General features: G+C 39.7%; 1 protein-coding gene across 1 annotated transcript in view; it reads right to left on the bottom strand.

Annotated features, from left to right (window-relative positions):
- Window positions 1-315: 315 nt before the first annotated feature.
- Window positions 316-16,663, bottom strand: part of LOC141148392 (uncharacterized) — a 75,914-nt gene continuing 59,566 nt past the window's right edge. The window contains exons 13-18 of the mRNA XM_073635852.1: window positions 15,180-15,412; window positions 9,129-9,400; window positions 8,427-8,555; window positions 5,171-5,312; window positions 3,448-3,498; window positions 316-937 (exon numbers count right to left, since the gene is read on the bottom strand). Coding sequence (XP_073491953.1) covers window positions 651-937; window positions 3,448-3,498; window positions 5,171-5,312; window positions 8,427-8,555; window positions 9,129-9,400; window positions 15,180-15,412 — 1,114 coding nt within the window. The 3' untranslated portion in view covers window positions 316-650. The remainder of the gene's footprint in view (window positions 938-3,447; window positions 3,499-5,170; window positions 5,313-8,426; window positions 8,556-9,128; window positions 9,401-15,179; window positions 15,413-16,663) is intronic.

Consider the following 16,663-nt stretch of genomic DNA (forward strand, 5'->3'; position numbering starts at 1 on the left):
GCCTACAGAGAGGGGGGTGTCCTATCCCCAACAAGGCTGTATCCGGGGTGGACCACCTTCCATGGCTACACCACTCTGTTTAAGTGACAATGGTCTCCTCTTTATGAAAATATACTGTATACATTACCAAAGAAAGAGCCAATCATTACAAGAACCCAATCAGATGAGCACTGCTGTTCCCCCAAAACTGTAAAGTTGTTCCCCCAAAATCGGGAAAAGACATTTAAATGTTTACTTAGCCTAAATAAGTATGTAAATATTTACCAACAACCCACACATGAGATAAAGTAAAAATTATGAAGAAAATTGTTGGAATATTTTTAAAAACTTTATTTTATGTTTTTTCATCTATGGTATATAAAACAATACAGTATACAGTATATTACATGCATGCACTGTAGGCACATACTGGGGTTGGTATTTTGTATCATCACTCCTTAAGACATTTTCAGCTTCATGTTCTCAGTGTATGGATTATAAATATGCAAAAAAAAAAAAAAATCAGACAAAAGTATAACTTTACAAATAACTACATAAAGAGAAGATGAGCAGATTCTATCTATGCACATGGAATAAAAAAAAATAAAAATTAAGGGGCACAGCATATATGATTAGGGGCAGGCAGGCCTCTAATTGAGGGGCAAATCTTTCTAAATGGCAATTTGTAGTCCCTCAAGATCAATGACAAGAGGTTTGTTGCACCTTAGTATGGCCTGGTAAAGATTCTCCTTGTCCGGGTAACCCCAGGAGGTTGTATATTGATAGAGCTGTCTCATCTTCTCTTGGGTAGGCTTTCTTCTACGTATATTGTCATATTGCTCCTGGGTCAGAAGACTCTGGGCCATCAGGTCATCCAGAACCGGGTCTACATGGGACAGTCTTTCAATAAGAGTCTTTCGGTGTTTGTCCACAAAATGTTCTGGTGGAGATGATGCACCTGAAACCATAATGCAAATCATAAATACATACTTTCATATTGATCCCCCACCAAGAACAAAATTATCCAGTGTTGAAACTTAGGAGTGATAATGTCACCACATTTATCATTTGACAGTGCTTGGGTCAATTAATTGGTTGCTGGGTGTGGAAAGAGAGTGCTGGAAAGGTGAGCATAAGGTGGGCTTTTAACAGACCCTGTGACTTTGCCTTGAATGGGCAAAGTGATAACGCCCATTTAAGGGGAGCTAAATAGCATTCAAAACATGCTAATGCAGCCTCCCAATTAATATTTTCACTCAATATTACAGTACTATTGCAGCTTCATGGAACAGGTCCATTGTCTGGTTCCAACAGTGATCCACATTCTGGAATTTGTGAAACTGTAACTTTGACACTGCCAACATCACCAATTAATGAAATGGATAAAGCATCCATTGTCTTTATTTCAAGAACAAAATAGTCTCCCGGTGTAGATCTGGCTAATTCACAACATGGAGGAAAACTGAAATATGACTGCACAATGATAAAAATGATAACATTTCCTTTTGATTTAAGAATAGGGCAAAAGGGATAAGAACTCTCCCCCTCCCAATTGAAGGAATGCCAGGTTTGAAACAGAGCAGTAAGTTAAAGTTATACTTTAGTTATTATTAATTTAGTCTTGGATTTATTTGTTTTAAAATAACAAACATGTTATACTTACCTGTTCTGTGTAGTGGTTTTGCACAGAGCAGCCCAGATCTTCCTCTTCTCGGAAAAGCTCCCCTGAAAGGGTCATACTCGCTCACAACTAATTCCCATCAGGAAAAAGACTCCATACTGATCTTTATTGGTTCCCACCAAGGTCCTGCAGGGATCAAACATACTTTGCACCTCGTATGCTTCTCTTTTGAAGGTTGGATGATAGAAAGGACTAACAGGTCCATTGTCTGGTTCCAACAGTGATCCACATTCTGCAATTTGTGAAACTGTAACTTTGAAACTGCCAACATCACCAATTCATCAAATGGACTATGTTGGACTATGTTGTAGCCAAAATTAGGCCATTTTGTTGTAGCCATAGTCCTTTCTATTATCAGCCTTAGAGGATTTAAAAGCACAAACAGTAAAAAGTCACCCTGCCAAAACCGCTAGGCTTGCCCTCCAGATGAAGCCACATGGATGGTGGCGTAACGCATAGAGCTAGAACCTGGCGGTAACAGAGACCTGTTGGATTCTAAATATGTTATATGCCGTTTTTTATTGAAATAAATGTGAGTTTAAAAGATGAAGCTAGGTGGGCGAGGTTTATTGCATTGAATACAGGGTACTGCACTTTATATTTTTGCATGTCGGTCTGGAGTTGCTGGTGATCCACACGGAGGCAACCTTTAAAAGGAGAAGCATACAAGGTGCAAAGCTTGTTTGATCCCTGCATGACCTTGGTGGGAACCATTAAAGATCAGTGTGGAGCCTTTTTCCTGATGGGAATTATCATTAGTTGTGAGTGAGTTTGCCCCTTTCAGGGTCTAATCCCGTGTACACACGGTCGGACTTTTCGGCTACAAAAGTCCGACAGCCCGTCCGACACACTTTCGACGGACTTTTGGCGGACTTGCGGCAGACTTTCTAACGAACGGACTTGCCTACATACGATCACACAAAAGTCCGACGGATTCATACATGATGACGTACACCGGACTAAAATAAGGAAGTTGATAGCCAGTAGCCAATAGCTGCCCTAGCGTGGGTTTTTGTCCATCGGACTAGCACACAGACAAGCAGATTTCTGGGTCCAGCGGAGTTACGACGTAAAGATTTGAAGCATGTTTCAAATCTAAAGTCCATTATATTTGCGGCTGGAAAAGTCCGCTGATAGTCCGGGGAAGCCCACACACGATCTGATTATCAGCCGGCTTTAGTCCGTCGGCGTCTGTCGGACTTTTGTAGATGAAAAGTCCGACCGTGTGTACGCAGCATAAGAAGGAGGTGAGCAGCCATTTCACCTGGTGAAAGGAGCAATAGTCACAGATTATTGGTTTATCTGAGAAGCACTTTCTCACTTTGGAATTTGAAGCACACTATATAAGAAGATTTTGTGTTCCAATTAACTTTCATATATATTTGATATTGGACTTTTAATTTTTTTCAGCACATTTGTTTATAGCACATCAGTATTGGATTTATTTACATTTTTTACTTAAGCAGTTTTTTCTAACAGTGTAATTTGAAACATTCTATGATAATAAGATTTTTTTGTTACAGTCAATTGCTTTTATACATTTACTATTGGATTGTATATTTATTCAGCACATTGCATATTATTGGATTTATGTATTATTTGTCAGATTGCAGCAGCGCTATCACATTTTTTAGATATCCATTAGGATAAAAACCCCTCTGACTTTACAACAACTTTAAGCTTTGTCAGTGTGCGTTCATATTTCAGTTTTCATAAAACTTTATTAAAAAGGTATTGGGGGCTTTTGAAAACCCAACATTACAGTTTACGAATTACAGTTCACTTACCCTCCTTGTTCTTCAGTTGATCTACTGATCTTAATAAATGTTTTATGTCCCCTAAAAATAATAGGGATGACCATGGGTTAGATTAAAGAGATTACAATGTAAAAGTATTTATTATAAATTTGTTGTAGCTCATATGTGAAAACTTAGAGCATTGCTGAACGTGTATCTACAGCCATTTTTTTTTACTTTGATTAGAAAGTTATTTTCAATATGTTTATTGATATTTTTAAATAAAGAAAAGGTTACTGGGTGTACTTTTACAACAATGCTTATGTAGCAAGGTATTTAAAAGGAAAACATTAAATTGTTATACAAGGCTCATATTAAAAAATGGTACAAAAAAGGTAGATAGTCAATTATTATTATACATATGGCAGATAGAAAAGAAATAACAATTACTGTTGAATTTTATACTTTTGATATACTGTTGAGTGCAGCACCACGCATGGGGCCCTTGATCAGTTCCACCTCCTCCTTACAGCAGTGCCTGGCCTCCTTTAGGTACTACATGTCTCATGATTCGCACTGCACAATTGTGTGATAATTCATAGGCAATGATGAAGGGGGAGGGAGTAGTGGAGGAGGAAGGGAGGGGCGCATACACTAGCACCTATGATGAGCCACCCACTAGCAGGTCTGGAGGGAAGATAAAATAAACATGACCATACAGGAAACATGGTTGGGTTTTCTTGGTCCCACTGTCAAATACCGTGGGTGAAAATTTTATCAGTGGAAAGTTTACACTGCCTGCACTGGCTGAGAGTGCTGGGACAAGGTCATCCAGTGTCCCGAATAAAGATGGAAAAAGGAAATGGCTCCAATAGCCTCACTGGCCGCATTTGTGGGCATACACTGAAATAGCACCAGTAGTTCTGGTACACTGCAGAGAACCAAAGTTTTTAAAATCGATGCACAAATAGGGAGCTAACAGTAGCAAAGAAAAAAGTGTCCCTGCGTCGATGGTGTCACTGTAAAGAAAAAAATGTCCCTGCATTGCTGATGTCACTGGATGAAAAAAATAGGTCTATGTGTTGGTGTTGTCAGCCTGAGAAGGACAGGTTTAGCATTTATGTCAGTGGGAGGAAAGAGGAGGAAGGGGAGGTGGGCTCTGTGGGGTGTATGGAACTAAAGGGATTTGAGAGGGCTATGGGGGAGAAGGGAGGCTGAAGGGTGTTAAGGGGCTCTTTGGGGGTTCTGAGGAGCAGAGGGGAGATTTAGGTGTTGAGTTGAGGCCAACCCCCTACCCACCCTCTGCGTACTTACTAATTTCAACTTCTCAGTATATCATCCACTGGGAAGCTCCTCCCTATTCCTAAATCATATCATATGACGAGGGGAGACGGGCAGATGGAAGAAGGGCAGTCTTCCCTCACTCCCCAGCAGCACTGTTCTGAGATGGAGGTGTGTTCTAAGCAGAGTTTGCTCTCTTCTGCCCTCAGCAGACTGTGATTGAAAGCAGGAGAAAGCAGACTCCTCCCTTCAGCAGCTATTGAGCCTCGGCTCCTTCTGACAGAAGTGAAGTCAAAGTGAAGCCAAAGATTCCGGTGCATGCCCTTATCCACATATCAACACTATCCCCTTATACCCCCCCGTCCCAGCTCTGCTTGGTTGGAGGTGTAGAAAGTACAGAGTTTGAACTAAAATGTATTCCTTTCTCAGTTGTAAACTCAGGCTATCATGCAAAATATCCAATAAATTAAAACATAAAATGATAAAATGGTACCTCTTGTTAAGATAGTGTCCCAAACGGTTTCTGTAGTGCATTCTTCTTTTACCTCTATAAAAATGTTGATATCATTTCCTGTTACACTGATCTCTGTGAACTGGTAAGGCCCGGAGTGATGACTGGACTGGAACTTAAGAGTCTGGAGAATTTCATCAAGAAATGATTATTAGATTAGGTTTTAGTCATAGCATGGGTCAAATTATCATCCAAATGCATACATAAACCTAATATAAAAGGAAACTTGTTGGCTGGTGAAATAACACTGGCTAGTCAGGATAGGCTCTCCAGGTTCCAGAAAGCATAGACGAGCCTCCCATGAAGTCCAGGGACCACTTTACCAGGTAAGTTCAATCCATTGGATCACCTTTAGCTAATAATGTATATTTTACTTCTGAGATTACTCTCTGTGGTGACCTGACATTTTAAACCTAGAAATATATTAATATCATGTTGTATTATTTAGATAAACAAATATAATTTATGTAACAAGCCCCTTGCTCGCTCGGTTCTACTCTCCCAACACTCCTCTGCAGCTATTGAATCAGATTGCAACGTCTGATTGTTTGGTTATCCAATGCTCCGGGATTAGAACTTCAGCTATGTGCCGTTCTAACCCAGTTGTGATAGCTCAGAACAAACACCAGGCAGGCTGTATGTAAGTTCAAACAGGAATCTCTCTTTATTGACAGGAATACAGTCTTATTTATACAATAAAAGAGGAGGTGCAGACCTCCTGCTCATATTACTCTAACAATACAGCTGTAACCTAATTAACCTAATTAACATGAGCTAATTAACTAATCCCTTTAGACAGCCTAGATGACTCAGACATGACCTTTAGGCCAGCTTGGCCGTCTTGTAGTTCAGAAAATGCAATCAACATTATCACAATCAACATAGACTCTTCTTCACACAATAGCAGAGTTAATTAACACAAACAACAATGGGGATCTAATGACTCTTAGATCCCATACTATAGACTTATTTACAATACACATTTTATCTGACAACTGACAGACAGGTGCTGGAATTTACATCAGCATCTCCTAACAGTATCTGTCCCAGCATTATGAATCAGCCACTATTCCAATATGGAAAATCCAGGGTCCCCAGAGTCTGTGTGTCCTGGGGGACCAGGACCCGAATCCACAGTAATACCACCTCAAGGGTCCCCAGGCATACAGCTCACAAAGAGCACCGTTCCCCCAAATGCAAGGGCCCCCAATCGATCGGCAAGAGGCTAGCATACAGTCCCCTCCAAAAGTCTCTCTCCTGGCTAGGTCTGTCACAGTCTAGTTTTAGGTTACAGATAATTTTCAAAGAAACATAATGAATGGCTAACCTAAGTTTGGATTAAAATTGATGTAACGAAAACATACAAAAGTGCCAGGCCAAATAGTTAACAATGTGAATAAAGATAGTTGACCTACAGTCATAAAATTAGATATATATATATATATATATATATACATACATACATACATACACACACACACACACGCATATATACATATACATATATATATATATATATATATATTTGTATCATTATTTGATTAGGTAATGTTTGGGCTTCCTTGGTACCTTCATATAGACTTGTACCATTTGTATGTATTCATTTACAATAAAATCTATATAATGCATTTCTTTGTGACCTGACCAAAAACTTCACATGCTATTGTTATAGGATCAAACTACCCAAGATTGAGGTTTGGCACCAAACAACAAGTCAGCTCATTATGTCCTTTATCCCTTCCTTAAGGCCACCAAGTCATTATGGATATGCCACGTATTTGTCCTAATACATTATGGAGAAACCATGTTTTAGGAACATGGCATAATCACTATTCTTTGTAATGGCGAAAGCAGTTGGGCAGATCTAAAAAATTCTGGTTAAGATCTTTCTCCTTAAAAGAGATGAGACCCAACATTCTAATTGAGGATACACACAGACCGCACCTGTGCTGAATCCCTTTATTCATTTTAAATCAATAAACTTTTTTTGTCTATAAATCACATCAGGCCCATCAGACTGTTCTTCTCACAGTACTGTTGGAATCTGTATGTAAAGTCGGATGATTTGGGGGTTAGGAAGGCCTTACACAGTTTGCAGACACTATCAATTCAGACACTTCCAAAACATTACAAAAAAGGTCTGTTTTCAACTCACCATGGTATAGAATGTACAAAGTTCAGCCCAGCATGTGAGTGTTAACTTAAAGTGATATTAAAGGCAAGTTTAAAAAAAGAATAACAAACATGTCATACTTACCTGCTCCTTGCAGTGGTTTTGCCCAGAGAAGCCCTGATTCTCCTCTTATCGGGACCCTGCCGACCCTCCTCCAGGCAGAGCCCCCCTGCCCCAAAGCACCCCCCATGTTGAGAGCATGTGGTCTGGTATGGTTTAGAAGGGGGGAGGGGGAGCTCACTCGTCCCCCTCCTTTCCTGACCTGCTAGGCTGTATGCCCAGATAAGGATCTGGTATGGATTTTGGTGGGGACCCCACAGTTTTTTTTTTTTGGTGTAGAGTTCCCCTCCAAATCCATACCAGACCCAAAAGGCCTGGTGTGGACTGGGGGGAGGGGGGGCCACACCATTCTTTACTTTACTTTTTAAATGGCACTGAAACCCATTGACTATTGATGACTCATCGGTTGTTGAGGACGCTGTGGCTGGGTTTAAAAATCAGCGTACATTGCACCTAGATTGGACAAAGCTTTGACCAATCAGGGTTCAGAATGCACTGTGGGGCGCTCAGTGCATTGCAGATTATTTGTCAGGATGAACACCCTGAAAATTTGGGTGTTTTCGGCAAACAGCCGAACGGGCAAATGTTAACCCCGAATTGATGCTCGGGCCGAGCCGTTCACCCATCCCTACTGGTTGGACTGTACCAGAGTACTGCCCTTTTGTGGTTATTATTAGGGAAGGATGGTTCAGGATAGCAAGTCAAGCATTCAAGCATTCTAATTATACAATAGGCAACAGTAAACAACAGTAAATAATAAACTACAGATTGCACAATTGCAGCTGATCAATAACATTAGTCCAAAGGACTCGCAACAGAATTGCCTAAAATCAACACTTGAAATTCAAGAAACCAGATGATCAATGTGCTTCACATAAAAATTGTAAACTGATGAAATAAAAATGTGAAATTTGACCATTTTTAACTGTGATCAACAAACCACCCTAAAACGATTCATTATGACTGTAAAATGACTTTGTGTTAGCATTCAAATGTCAAGGTTACCTTGGGAAGTACATAGTCTTGTGGGCGACTGGTAATCAGATATTTGGTTTTTGTGTATACAGTGTCATTGGTCTGAGGAGGCTTTGCAATTCTCTGAAATCCCAACTTCATCTTGTCCTTGTCAAGTCTCTGAAGCAGAATTGTAATAGGTACAGATTAAATCAGGTTTTAAGACATATGTCACCCTAGCTAGTGAAGGATCATGAGAGGGAAGCATTATTTTTCTATGTTAAGGCTCACATGCTAAGAAATATTAGCAATACATTAAGAGCAAAAAAGAGAAACAGAAAATATAATGACCATATAAGGTTCAGGTCAGCTCTTTGTAAAGTACAACCCCAACCTACTGATAACTTCCCCATGTTCATGAGTGTCTTGGTTCTCCTGTTGAAGCTGAAAGTCCAAACCCTATGTGAGTTCCATGTTAGAACAAACTCAGGGTTAGTGGCTGACTTCTACTTCACTTGCCTGGTAATAGACGACTCAGGCCTGGGCAATACATTACAGGAAAAAAGGAGAGGAGGTCACATGCTCCCCCATTCAAGCACTAGGTATTTCCTTGGCGTCCTGATGGAGGAAGCGACCAGCAGGGGGGAGCAAGATGGATGTCGGTATCAGATCATGGAGCTATTATTTCTAGAGAACATTTAAATATTTTATTTAAAATGATTATACAATTAGAAAATTGAAACTCTATTTTACCTCTTCGATGTGTGGAATAAGTGGCAGTAGATGAAGATGAATTTTATATTCTTGATATTTGGGTTCTCCCGGACAAACTATCTGGAAGTAGATGAGTACACTTCCATGAATTGGGGTCTTTTTTTTCACAAGTGACAGTAGAGGGCCCAAGCAGGAAAAGGTTGGATTATCCAAAATGATATAAAATGGTTCCACTCGTGCCGGGCTTTTCAAAGTCATGTTCCCATCTATGAAGTGGGCACATTTAATACTTGACGGGTCTCCAGCAAAACCTGTGAGATAAAGAGTAGGTTATATTCTAAGGAAAATTCAAAAGTGGTTAGCACTTCTGCCTAGCAGCACCAGGGTTGACAATTCAAATCTCAAACATGACACTACCTGCCTGGAATTTGCATGCTCTCCCTGTGTCTGCGTGGGATTCCTCCGGTTACTCCGGCTTCCCCCCACATTCCAAAAGATATGCTGGTAGGTTTTGGCTCCTGTATAAATTGGTTCTAGTATGTGTATGCATGAATGTGAGATAGGGACCTTAGATTGTAAGCTCCTTGAGGGCAGGAACTGATGTGAATGTACAATATATACACTATATTACCAAAAGTATTGGGACGCCTGCCTTTACACGTCACCCCAGTCTTAGTCCGTAGGGTTTAATATTGAGTTGGCCCACCCTTTGCAGATATAACAGCTTCAACTCTTCTGTGCAGGCCAGTCAAATTCTTCCACGCCAAACTCGCTCATCCATGTCTTTATGGACCTTGCTTTGTGCACTGGTCCAAATCATTTGGTGGAGGGGGGGATTATGGTGTGGGGTTGCTTTTCAGGGGTTAGGCTTGGCCCCTTAGTTCCAGTGAAGGGAACTCTTAAGGCTTCAGCATACCAAGACATTTTAAACAAGGTCCATAAAAACATAGCTGAGTGAGTTTGGGGTGGAGGAACTTAACTGACCTGCACAGAATCCTGACCTCAACCCAATAGAACACCTTTGGGCTGAGAGACTGTGAGCGAGGCCTTCTTGTTCACATTAGTGCCTGACCTCACAAATGCGCTTCTGGAAGAATGGTCAATTATTCCCCTAGACACTCCTAAACCTTGTGGATGGCCTTCCCAGAAGAATTGAAGCTGTTATAGCTGCAAAGGGTGGGCCAACTCAATATTGACCCCTACGGACTAAGACTGGGATGCCATTAAAGTTCATGTGCGTGTAAAAGCAGGTGTCCCAATACTTTTGGTAATACAGTGTATGTGAAATGCTGTGTAAATTGGCAGTGCTATTTAAGTACCTGTAATAAATAAATAAATAAATAAAATGTGCAGCAGATATGGAAAAAGGCAATGGGGTTGATTTACTAATACTGAAAAGTGCAAAAACTGGTGCAGTTGTGCATGGTCGCCAATCAGCTTCTAACTTCAGCTTATTCAATTAAGCTTTGGCATTAAAATCTGGAAGGTGATTGGCTGCATTAGATTTTGCACTCTAGTTTTACTAAATCAACCCCAATGAATCTAAAGTTTTTTCAGTTTTCTCACAAATGGGCTTATGTGAGAACCAGAATATTTAGCCTTGAAGTGTGACTTCACTTTTCGCGTAAAAAAAAAAAAAAAAAAATTGAATAAAAAATATAGCAAATGAAAAAAAAAATATTTACAATTGCTACACAAGCCATACTGTAATTTAATGTTATCAAAAATTAGTTTTCCTTTTCAATTTGCAGCCGCTGTAGATTTCTATAAAATTCAAGAACGCCCCCCAAAAAATGTAATTTCCTGCATGGGTGTAGAACTCTAGAAGACTAAGATACAATCAGGTTTTAGGCATCCTCTGCAACAAAGATGTAATTTTTGGTAATCTCTTCTAAAGGGATGCAGACACTACAACTTTTCTCATCACTCTGCACAAAAAAATTTAAGAAAGTTTGGTAAAATGCTTGCAATGTGCATTGATCACCCAGAGGGGAATGATTTTTTCTCAACAAAAGTGGAGTTACTCTTTAAATGATATTTCCAAATGAAAAAAAAGGAAAGACCCCAAGTTATGGGGCAATTTACTAAACGATTTGAGACTCTTCACTCAATAAATGAATTTAAGATTCACTTCAACTATCAAAACATCTAAAAACGAATTCCAGTTTATTCATTTAATTTGCTCATGACTGCACATTCAAAATAAACAGATAGAATGTATCCAATCCCTTTAGTAAACCAAATTAACAAGATACAACTCTGATGTTTTTCCTGCTGTATTCAGCACTTTGTCAGGGAGCGCATAATGATGATGAGACAAATCTCTGCAAACAGCTACTGAGTTCTGTTATTCCATACTGCTATACATACTCAGGAGCTGGGAGGCAGATGAGAGTAGGTAGCAATTATAAGATATTCTATTAATTCTCACTCTCTGGTACAAGCCGAAAAGCATGATACAGATAATACAGAAAGATAAAAATAGAGCTAAAAAATAATGATACCATTTAAAAATAAATAAATAATGAATTACATAAATATAAATAATTCGAAAGTAACCATATATAGCACTAAGCAATGATGCAACTAGAAATCGCTCATAAGTTCTTGTGTAAGCCCAATTCATAATTTCATAGTTGGTAAGATTGAATAAAGACATCGGTCCACCAGTTCAACCTATGTGTATGTGTATGTATATGCCTCTACCACTAGGTCTCTACCATATTGTGTTCACGAAGATGTCAATCTGGCTGAAACCACCGATTGTGGAAGGGGTATCCATATCCTTAACACTCCAACAGTAAAGAACCCCCTATGCAGTTAAAGGTTAAACCGCTTTTTGTCCAACTTCAGTGAGTGGCCACAGATCCTCTTGAATGCCCTGAGAGTGAATAGTTCCCTCCCAATGTTGGAATCACCATTAACCACTTGCCACACAGGCCAATTCTGACATTTCTCTCCTACATGTAAAAATCCTCATTTTTTTGCTAGAAAATTACATAGAACCCCCAAAGACCCTAGAGAATACAATGGCGGTTGTTGCAACCTTTTATCTAGCACGGTATTTGCGCAGCAATTTTTCAAACGCGTTTTTTTGTGGAAAAAACAGTTTTGTGCTTAAAAAAAAAAAAACAAAATAGTAAAGTTAGCCCAATGTTTTTGCATATTGTGAAAGATGAAGTTACGCCGAGTAAATAGATACCCAACATGTCACGCTTCAAAATTGCACATGCTCGTAGAATGGCTCCAAAGTTCAGTACTTAAAAATCCCCATAGGCAATAATTGAAATTTTTTTACTGGTTACATGTTTTGAGTTACAGAGGAGGTCTAGGGACAAAATTATTGCTCTCGCTCCAACGTTCGCGTCGATACCTCACATGTATGGTTTGAACACCGTTTTCATATGTGGGCGGGACTTACGTATGCGTTCGCTTCTGCGTGCGAGCACACGGGGACAGGGGCGCTTTAAAATTTTTATTTTTTTATTGTTAATTATACTTTCTTTTTTTTAGTTTGACACTTTTTTGAAAAAAAAAAAAATTGATCACTTTTATTCCTATTACAAGGAATGTAAACATCCCTTGTAATAGGAATATGACATGACAGGTCCTCTTTACAGGGAGATATGGGTTCAATAAGACCCCACATCTCACCACTAGTCCAGGAAGCCTGAAATAAAAAAAAACAAAAAAAACAATCACGGCTTCCCAGCAGAGGTGGCGCCGCTTTTTTGAATGCAGAGGCCGGGTGTGACGTCATAACATGGCGCCTGGCCTCCGACAATCATAGAGACTCAACATCCAGGGCCAGCGGATCCCCTGTCCGACTCACCGATCGTAGCGGTGAGTCGGTAGAAGCACCGGAGGGCGGCGGAAGTGGGGGATGTCCCCTCTCACCTCCCTTAAGAATGATCAAGCGGTGGAACAGCCTCTATGATCATTCTTATGGTGTAGGGAATCGCCGGCTGAAAACGGCAATATCTGAATGATGTCTGTAGCTACACCCATCATTCAGATATACCTGCTCAAAGTCCGTCACATCATATGGCGGTGGGCGGGCGGCAACAGGTTAATATATTTGTATATCCCTATCAGATCTCCTCTTAAGCTTCTCTTCTCCAGTGAGAATATATTTAACGTATGTAATTGTTCCTCATAACTGAAGTCCTCCAGTCCCGTTATTAGCTTTGTTGTTGCCCTTCTCTGGATTCTCTTCAGATCCAGAACATCCTTTCTGAGGACTAGTGACCAGAACTGGATGGCATGCTTGAGATGCGGCCGAACCAGAGTTCTGTAAAGTGGCAGGATTATAGTTTTAATCTCTTGAGTAAATACCTTTTTTAATGCATTATAATGGTCTGTTGGCCTTGATTGCTGCAGTTTGGCATTGCATGCTATTGCTGTCATCTACTAGGATCCCCACATCCTTTTCTATCATCAATTCCCTCCCTAGCGTGCAACTTGCATTCTTATTCTTAGCACCGGAGTGCATTACTTTACATTTCCTTACAAGGAACCACGTGTTTGCCCACCCCTCTATTTTATCTAGATCTTCCTGTAGAGTTTCTATATTCTTTTGTGAAGTTCTTACCCTGCTTAGCTTTGTAGTGTTTACAAACGCTGAGACTGAACTATTTATCCCAACCTCTATCTCATTTATGAACAGTTAAACAGAGACAGGTCTCAGGACAGATCCTTGGGGTACCCCATATGCTATTTATCACTAGCCTCTGGACGTGCCCTTGTAACCAGTTTTCTATCCAGGTACATAATATCATCAACACCAACGGACCTCAATTTGTGGAGATTAAGCGTTATGGGGTACCGTGTCAGATGCTTTGGCCAAGTCTATTGATTCTGGTTGCCTTTAACAATATCTCTGCTGGAAACCTATTGATTAGATTTATTTATATATTAAAGTGCTACAGACCGCCGTAGTATCCAATGACAGTAAATATTTGAAGGTTCGATGAGGCTAAAATCCTGGGTGTTGTCCTGTAGGAAGAACATCACTTGGGAGCTGGGAGAGTCTGATGGGTGACCGTGCTTTACCAGATACTCAGGTGAAGGCGAGATTTGTACAAGCCCGCTGGGAACGTTTTCAGCAAGACACAACTTGGGATCATATGAGATAAAGGGGGTTATTTACGAAAGGCAAATCCACTTTGCACTTGGAAGTGCAGTCGCTGTGGATCTGAGGGGAAGATCTGAAATGAGGGGAAGCTCTGCTGACTTCTATCATCCAATCATGTGCAAGCTAAAATGCTGTTTTTTTATATTCCTTGCATGTCCCCCTTATATCTACAGCAACTGAACTTCCAATTGCACTTTCAGTGCACTTGTAGTGCAAAGTGGATTTGCCTTTTCATAAATAACCCCCTATGTGTTGACACTTTTTACTTGTGTATATAGAGGATATACAGGGTTATTTACAAAAGGCAAATCCACTTTGCACTGCAAGTGCACTTGGAAGTGCAGTCGCTCTAAATCTAAGGGGTAGATCTGGAATGAGTGGAAGCTCTACTGATTTTATCATCCAATCATGTGCAAGCTAAAATGCTGTTTTTTATTTTCCTTGCATGTCCCCCTCGGATCTACAGCGACTTTACTTCAAAGTGCACTTTCAATGCACTTTCAAGCGCACTTGCAGTGCAAAGTGGATTTTCCTTTAGTAAATAACCCCCAAAGTATTACAACTATAGGGTTGATTTACTAAAGGCAAACAGACTGTGCTCTGCAAAAGCAGTTGCTCCAGAGCTTAGTAAATAAGCAAAAGCTCCATCGACTTCCATTATCCAATCATGTGCAAGCAAAAATGCTGCTTTTTTAATTTTCCTTGCACACCATTGGTATTCTCTACAAAGTGAAGCTTTACTTCATTTACCAAGTTCTGGAGAAACTGCACAGCCTATATGCCTTTAGTAAATCAACCCCCATGTGTCCAATTCGAATAATGTACTCCAGAATAAGAAAGATGCCCTTTAAAGAGAAATTCTGAAATCTAGTACTGTACATGCAAATTACAATTAATATTATTGTTATTATTATTATTTTGTTAATTGAGTTGGAGATTAAAAACACCTAACTTACTTCTTAGGCATAAGTAATGTGGCAAGTACACTGCTGATACCACATTGGCCATTGACTGCTCATGGATTTTTATCTTAAACAGAGGACCAATAATCTCATGTTTACTTCCAGGTATTTCTTCAAAATAATCACTCCAGGATTCCGGAGAATAGACAATAACCACAGGACCGGTGACCTGGAATTTAATTCCCGTCTTCTGGCAACAGAAGAGGCCAGCAGATTTCATCTCTAACCTAAAAATCACAGCACAATTCATATTACTAAGACAATTTTAAGGTAAAATTTACTGTTGAATACTTTCATGAAAAACATTCAATAATATGCACACACATACATACATACATATATATATATATATATATATATATATATATATATATATATATATACACACACACACACACACACACACACATACATATACACACACACACACATACGTATACACAAACACACAAATTATATATATACATATACATAATTTAATGTTATTAAGCGGGCACTGCATGAGGGTACGGGATCGTCTGACTGTCTTTTAAGGGAACTCCAGCCAGGAGAATTTTCCGTGTGCATCCTTTATTGGTAAATATGTTGTCTTTTTATTTTGCTCCACTTCTGTGCGTAGGAGGGATCTTGCATTGTTAAAGTTTATATTGTTAATATATAAATAATGATTGTACATATGTCTTTTGATAGCAAATAAATCCCCTGAGGAAGACTTTGGAGGAAGACTTTGACCATGCATGTTGAAACGCGTTGGGAATTTTCATTTTAAATACTGATAAAATATTGTTGCATGATTGTAATACTGTAAAATTGAATATTCACGCATATCTCTGACCGGAGCTCATATTTTAAGTGTTTATGTGTGTTCACGACCACAGTTTACTATTTCCAATAAAAACTTTTTAAACCATTTAATATTCTGATTTCTGCTGCGGAAAAACCCTGTTGGAGGAGACTTTTCCATATTATAACCCGTTTGGGGTGGCAGCAAATACATATCACTCACATTCATGTGTTGTTCTCTATGATTAAAAAATACTGTTTCACATAAATATCTAGGCTCTATGATTTCCTAAATTGGAAAAAATAAAGGTGGAGAGGGTAAAATCTGGTGCAGCTCTGCATGATAGCCAATCAGCTTCCAAATTCAGCTTGTTCAATTAAGCTTTGACAAAAACCCTGGGAGCTGATTGGTTTCTATGGTTTGCACTGTCCAGTGTTAATAAAGCAACCCCCATGTTCTAAAGCTTGCCCAAAAATAAAGGAATCCAAGCACAGTAGGTTTCCCTGGTACAGCACTAAGACTCCTTTCACACTGGGACAGTTTTCAGTCATTTTAGCACTGGTAATAACCTCTGCTAAGCACCTGCTAACCGCTTACCCATTCAAGTGTGACTTTTCACACTCGGGCGGTGCAATTGCGGGACACCATGAAAAGTCCTGCAAGGAGCATCTTTGGCAGTTTGAGAGCGCTGTAT

This window comes from Aquarana catesbeiana, linkage group LG06 (genome assembly GCF_042186555.1).
Source record: "Aquarana catesbeiana isolate 2022-GZ linkage group LG06, ASM4218655v1, whole genome shotgun sequence".
NCBI lineage: Eukaryota > Metazoa > Chordata > Amphibia > Anura > Ranidae > Aquarana > Aquarana catesbeiana.